The sequence below is a fragment of the Pteropus vampyrus genome, unplaced genomic scaffold (genome assembly GCF_000151845.1).
Source record: "Pteropus vampyrus isolate Shadow unplaced genomic scaffold, Pvam_2.0 Scaffold83, whole genome shotgun sequence".
Classification (NCBI taxonomy): Eukaryota; Metazoa; Chordata; class Mammalia; order Chiroptera; family Pteropodidae; genus Pteropus; species Pteropus vampyrus.
This window is the reverse complement of record NW_011888864.1, coordinates 3,860,800-3,867,936: the sequence shown is the minus strand read 5'-3', so window position 1 is coordinate 3,867,936 and position 7,137 is coordinate 3,860,800. Positions and strand designations below refer to the sequence as shown.

Sequence of the window (7,137 nt, the reverse complement as noted above, 5' to 3'; positions counted from 1 at the left end):
TGGCTCCACAGCCACAGAAGCCTAAAGTGGGGTATTGTGTGGAGTTGGATTTCGTCGAGCATGTCACCTAATCATGCTACACCATTATTACTGTTTCTAGTTGGTGAATGAGTTTTGTTTTTCTTTCTACTGCTGCCACCTATTATTTCTAAAATCATTTTCCTTTAACTCACTGTAGGACAGATTACAAATTTTTGCAGCATTGTTACTCCTAATGAATGGATGTGGTATTATTTTTTTATAGACTTTTGAACATTTCTTAAATTGATACCAAATATATGAAAAAAGGCAGGAGATATTTATTTTCCCATCACTCCTTTCTATTTTTCCATAAAGAATGTGGACATAGGAAAATGCTAAGGTGTACAGAAATGATATACAAAAGACAGAAGTAAATTTATTTTCATTTCAGGGGAAAAATCCAAGCTTAGTCTGTCAACTAGGCATTTTATTTCTTGAGTGTAAAAGGATCTTTGGCTGGTCTTTGAAGAAATAGAACTTGGTTTCTTTAAACAACAATGGGAAGGAATGGGAGAAAGATTTACTCTACTTTATTCTCTTTCTGCCACCATAGAGCCTGTGAGGTCGGTAGACTAGAGTTTACAGTTTCTTCATTTTTGGAATGGAGATAATGATATTTGTCTCATCAGTGGTTGAGAATAAAATGGGATAATATATATATAAAAGCAGGTAGAGGAATACCTTACACAGGAAATGTTTTATAAATGTTAACTATTATTAATAACAGTGATTGCTGTGATTTATTGTGTGTCTCTTATGCACCCGGGACTGTGCTGTGTACTTTACTTGCATATTTACTTGATTTCTAGAAAGTTTTCCATTAAGCCATAATCAAAATGTCACAGTGCCTGGCATTTACATGCTTAATACACATTTTTTGAATCAATGATTAAATCATAAACAGTCTTTTCCATCTTCCAGCAAAATCCACGGTTTCTGTTTCTTCTACCCAATTCTTTTATTTTAAAGATTATATTAAGTTATAGTTTTTCCCTAAGTATTCAAATTTTACTTTTATGAGTGAAAATACTACCAGTGGAAAAAATCAATTGCAATATGGTAATATTATCTGTATTTAATATAAAAATTTTATTTATTTTGCTTTAGGAGTCCAATGACTTTTCACAGTACCAGCTCAAAGGCTTACTTAAAAAAAACTATCTAAACCAACACATAGAAAATGTCCAAAAGGAAATGAATCAGCAACATTCTGGACAAATCCAAAGGCAATATGAAGATGAAGGGGGCTTTTTGAAGGAGGTAGAGTCAAGGAGAGTGGTCTCTGAAGACACGTCACATTATATTTTGATAAAAGGTATTGGACACTATCACTTATTTGATGATTAAAGACCAAAAATACATTGTATCTCTGAAGTCTGTAAACTAGGAGTGCCCGACCCTTGGGTTGTGATTGGTTTCAGTCCGTGTCCTGTTAGGAACCAAGTCACACACCAGGAAGTGAGCAGCTGGCGAATGAGTGAAGCTTCATTTGTATTTGTGGCCGCTTCCCAGCGCTAGCATCGCCGCCTCAGCTCCACCTGAGATCATCAGGCATTAGATTCTTAAAGTAGCACCGGTCCGTGGTGCCAAAAAGGTTGGGGACCACTGCTATAAATTACCATCTCTGGGTAATATTATGACGTCCTACCTATGCAATAGTAATTGTATGTAGTCATTAATGGAATTGCCTACTATTTTACCAACCCACTTTAACATTGACTAATGAATTAACTCTTAGTTGCTGATTAAATGAAAATGTATAACTTCATTTATGAGAACCATTATATTGTTATTTGTGTTACTAGAAGTATATTGTTATACTGTAAAACTATATAGTAAGAATGTTTTAATTTTTTTAAGGTATACAAGCTGAGAAAATTGCAGAAGTGGATTCAGAGTCTTTTCCATCTTCCAGCAAAATGCATAGCATGTCTTTTGACACAAAGTCATCTCCTTGTGAAAAACTGAAGCCAGAGAAGGAATCTGGTGCTACCCCTCCTTCTCCAAGAACTTTACTGGCTATGGAAGCTGCCATGCTGCCAAGCTCTGAAGAAGAGTTGGAGAGTGAGACTCAAAGGCAATATAATAAGAGGAATGCATCTGCTACTGTAGATGGAGGCTCCATATCACCACTGACTCTCCTAGCTATTCAGAAAGCTCTTGATGATGATGAGGATGTGAAAGTGCATGTTGAGAACGATGTGAAGATGGGTGGGTCAGGAGCGAAAAAACTGCTCGTGAACAGTTCTGATGAGGAAGCTGATGAAGGACTTAAAAAGAGAGATGAAAAAGGAATGCTGTTGACAACAATGCCTGATTCAGCCAGTGTGAACTTTGTGGAGGAATGTGTAACCAGCACTAATAATAAAAAAGAGCTGGCAGATTCAGCTCCTTCGTCAAGTACTGTCATTTGTCAAGGTAGTGAATCTAATGTTCCAAAAGAACAAATGTCATTTATTCACATGGTTAATGAAGGCTTTCAGACAAGTGATGAGCCTGCAGTTAGTGATAGGAAAGATCCATTTCCTTTAGAGAAAACAGTGGTTATACACAGGAATGCGTCTGGGCTCCAGAGTGAAAGAGGACTGACATCAACACCTCTGACAAGTCCAAATGCTGTGTCAGGGAATGAAATATATACCAAAGTGCTTGAGTTACAGCAAGATCTTTGTCCATCTGAGAATAAATATAATTCTAGTCTTTCAAGTGATGATGAAACAGAATGTGAAAAATATTCTGCTTCTGAAGTTACTGGCACTGTCAGTTTGCAAGAAGCAAGTAACACACTAAGTGTTCCTTCAGAGGCAACAAGTAACTTAGAAAATGCAGTATCGTTTAATGGTAAAGAGTGTGAGAATTTCCTGAAAACCATCCAAGAACGTGAGACGATGAAATCTGCAGGCCAGGATTGCATTTCAATTCCAAAGTTCATGGAACCAACGGAAATTTCTGAAGAAAGTGAATCTGATGGTAGGTGCTTGTTCTCTTTTGGAGATTTCACGTCTGTAGGAACTGCGAGTTTCTTTAGTGTGGTCCAGTTCTCATTCTGTTCAGGTGATGAACTAGACTCAGAAAGGTAAAATGACTTTATCAAGGACACACTGCTAGTAATAGAATCTTGCCCTTTCCTGTTTTGCTGTTCTTTGTTGTTTTTAAAGGGAAGGAGTGCCTTAATTGGAGAAGGTAAAGCGAGTTTCCTTTTAGTTCTTTTAACTTTTATTTTGAAATAATTACAAGCTTAAAAAAGTCAAAAGAATATTGCAAAACATTCAGGTTCCTTCACCCAGTACCTGAGCTGCTAGCATTTTACATTTGCCTTATCATATCTCTCTGCCTGCCTGTCTCTATATGTACATACACATCTATATCTATATCTGTACACACTTTTATGCGGTCCTTATAATTCATAGATCCTTATAATTCATAGATTCCGTATTTGCAAAATTACCTACTCACTAAAATTTATTTGTAACCCCAGAATCAATACTCATAACTGTTGATGGTCATTTGCAAACACTCATATAGAATAGCTAAAAATTTGAGATGCCACACCATTCTCAGCTGAGGTTGAGCAAGGTGGCACTCTGCCTTCTTGTTTTAGCTCTCCTACAGAGATGACCAGAGGGTAGAGATAGAAGAGAGCAGTACAGTGTAGACCAAGAAGCTCTGGGCCAATTGCATAGGGTTTGGATCTCAGCTCTGGCACTAGTTAGTAGGGTGGCCCCAGGCAAATCTCTTAATACTCCTGAACCTTGTTTTCTTGTTTGTACAATAAAGAAAATAGAATTTACCAAGATGGGTTGTATGTAGAGTTTAAGGTTATAAATGTACTTCCTATAGGAGTAAAGGTTCAATATTCATATGTGTAGGGTCCTCAGTGACTTTATAGAACATAACTGCTGCAAATAAAAAGACAACTGTACACGCCCTCCCTCACACACAGTTTTTTTTTCCTAGTGTCTTCCAGGTTTCTTTACTTTAGGGTCGCTGTTTCCCCTTTGTAATTGATAAGTATTTTATGGAAAGGAATTTGGGGGCTATATAAATATATCATTCCTGGACAAACCTTCACTCACTTATTCTAGCATCCATAGATGATTTCTACCTGAATAAATTGTGCTGTGATAGTTGCCAAATGGTGGTTTTCCAACTCCCTCATTTTTTATATATTTATTAGTTGGCATTCTATTTAAGGAAAATCTTTCCTTTCTCCTCATTTATTATTATGTTTTTAATCAGTCTAGACTCATGGATTCCTATTTATTTGGTTATGTATTACCATACTTTATTTTGTTGCTCAAATTGTCCTAGCTTTGGCCAGTGGCTCCCATAACTTACAATTCCAAGACAATGGCCAAGATGTTCCAGGTTTAACTTGTATTTTCCTTGCCCTTCCCTGAAACTAGCCATTTCACCAAGGAGCCCTGGTTCCTTGTAAGGGCATGATATTTAGAGATTAAGATCGGAGGGGCTGAGTGTGCTCATTGTTATTGGGGTGTCATTGCTTTAGGACCTCTTAGCAACAGAGCCAGAAAATATATTTATATACACATATGTACACACATCTAATTTATCTATATATTCATAAATTTACACTGATATCTGTAGTTCCATTTCAATATCACAGATTTCATTCTAGCCTCTACCTTCTTTGTAATTTCCTTAACAATGAGAAATCTTTTTGCTTATTCTCTACTTAGAACCATCTCCTGATCCCACTGGCCTCTTCCGTGGCTAAGGATGTCCCCTTGCCCCAGCCTCCAGGCCCTGAGAAACCCTACCCCCTCTATCCTCAGACTGAACCCTCTCTGCCTGAAGGAAAGGAAAGGAATCAATACATATTTTTTAAAGAAAAGAAAAAGACATGGGAGAGGAGCGAAAGAAAGTGGAAGAGGAAGAGCTGTTTCTTCAGAGTTCTTATCCAGGGTTTTTTTCTCACTAAGTCACAGCTTTATTCTTTGCTATGTTTATAGTGAAATTGCATAAAAACTTATTTTACAAACTACATGCTTATTTACATACCCTAGTAATTCTCCTTTTTGAATTTTAAAACAATATTAGTTAATTTAAAGAATTTATTTGTGTAGATATGCAATACGTAGGTCTTTGAAAGCTTGGTACCTAATTGAAAGACAGTGTCAGTTGATTTAATTGAAAAGGCTTATTTTGAAGTTATAGACATTATTAAATTTATTTAATAGTAATATACTATTACATGTTTCTATTACATTTAGATCTTTTTCTCATTTTTCATTACACTTTGGAAAGCTCTTGATGATTTCAGGAAAATTTCGATTTTCAGCTGTAAATAAAGTGACCCTATTATTTTGGTACAGGAAGTTTCATTGAAGTGCACAGTATAATTAGTGATGATGAACCTCAAGCCAATTTAGCCGAAGCTTTCAAACCTCCCTCTGGACAAGATGAAGAGGAACTGATAGGAACTAAGAAAGAAGAAGCCACTGGTGACTCCGAGGGCCTCCTAAGAGACAACTCCGAAAGTGAGGCCTTGAATATTGAGCCACAGGAGGAGACTGAAGAAAATGCAGACAGTTCTTTCAATGAATGGCAAGATATTAATTTGGTAATAATATTACATTATGCTTTAACTTATTGCTAAGGAAACCCATTAAGTAGTTTCTGAGTTTTTAGTAGTTACTGGGTGAATAGTCATTAGCTGTTTGCATGTATGTTCTTGTTCTTGCTGATGGCTCCTTTTTTATGTAGATTGCTGTCTGGAGTAGTTTCTACTTTTACTGTGATTTAGTGAGGGAACTCTAAAGATATCACAGACTTGCTCAGAAATCCAAGTGGAAAACGTCATAAGGAGAAAAACTTGTTGGTAAATTCAGTCAGACTAAATGCAGGCTTTTATAAGAAGTGAATTTAATTGGATTATGAACATAATTATCTACAAATGAAATTATTTTCTAGGAGGAGCTGGAAACTCTGGAGAGTAACCTTTTAGTACAACAGAATTCATTGAAAGCTCAAAAACAGCAGCAAGAACGGATTGCTGCTACTGTTACAGGACAGATGTTTTTGGAAAGCCAGGTAAGTGTACCAACTTGTGCCTGTTTTAATAACACCTGCTGATATTTTCACTCAGTCAGATTCCCTGAGAGGGTGTGTTAAATGAAATGTTTAAGCACTCCTTCCATTTTTGGGTCAAGGCCAGGTATTACATTTCAGCAGAGGTCATTGTGTATCTGTAACTCTTCAGGAACTTCTTCGCCTGTTTGGAATTCCCTACATCGAGGCTCCCATGGAAGCAGAGGCTCAGTGCGCCATCCTGGATCTGACTGATCAAACTTCTGGAACAATCACTGATGATAGTGATATTTGGCTGTTTGGAGCACGACATGTCTATAAGAACTTTTTTAGCAAAAACAAGTTTGTAGAATATTACCAATATGTGGACTTTCACAACCAATTAGGTAAGACTTCAGAGTACAATTACTTCCTGAAATTTACCTTCAGAATGTGTATTTTTAATTTTTCTTTCCAAGAGACTAATTTGGTGCATCAGTGGAAATGGAGTGTCTGTAAAAGTGTTCATATAAGTGGTCTTTTGCTTATTAGAGAAATAGAATTTTAAAATTAGAATTAAGGAATTAAAATCCTAATATTTTCAGGTGTTTTCTGCAGTTTAATCATCTGATCTGGTTAGACGTTGACTGATTACTTGAGATCTCAAGAGTGAACCAAAGGTGGTCAAAAGAGGAGGAAAGTAGAAGGCACTGCTGCTGGAACCATGAATCTCATGGCCATATAGTGGTGTTTCTGGCAGTCTTTCATTCTCCCATTCATGCAACAAATATATGTTGAGTAATTCCTATATGCCTGTTGTTCCTGGCAGTCGGGAAACAGAGAATAAAACAGTGTAGTAGAAGAAACAGTTGATAAAAAAAAATACATAAACCATAATTCGATAGTAGATGATATGTGCCATATAGAAAAATAAAGCAGTGAAAGAGAGTCACAGGAAGTGCATGTACTGTTTTATATAGAATTGTGGTCAGGAAAAACTTTACCAATAGATAACTTTTGGTCTGGGGTCTAAAAGAAAGAGAAAGCAAGTGTTATAGCTATTTTAGGGATGAGCATGTCAGACAA

The 7,137-nt window shown here is 36.5% G+C and overlaps 1 protein-coding gene across 1 annotated transcript in view; it reads left to right on the top strand.

Moving 5' to 3' along the window:
• The window catches only part of LOC105294165 (DNA repair protein complementing XP-G cells-like), a 58,143-nt gene that overhangs the window by 39,948 nt on the left and 11,058 nt on the right, over positions 1-7,137 (top strand). Inside the window, exons 19-22 of the mRNA XM_023532437.1 lie at positions 1,882-2,991; positions 5,358-5,605; positions 5,956-6,075; positions 6,245-6,458. Coding sequence (XP_023388205.1) covers positions 1,882-2,991; positions 5,358-5,605; positions 5,956-6,075; positions 6,245-6,458 — 1,692 coding nt within the window. The remainder of the gene's footprint in view (positions 1-1,881; positions 2,992-5,357; positions 5,606-5,955; positions 6,076-6,244; positions 6,459-7,137) is intronic.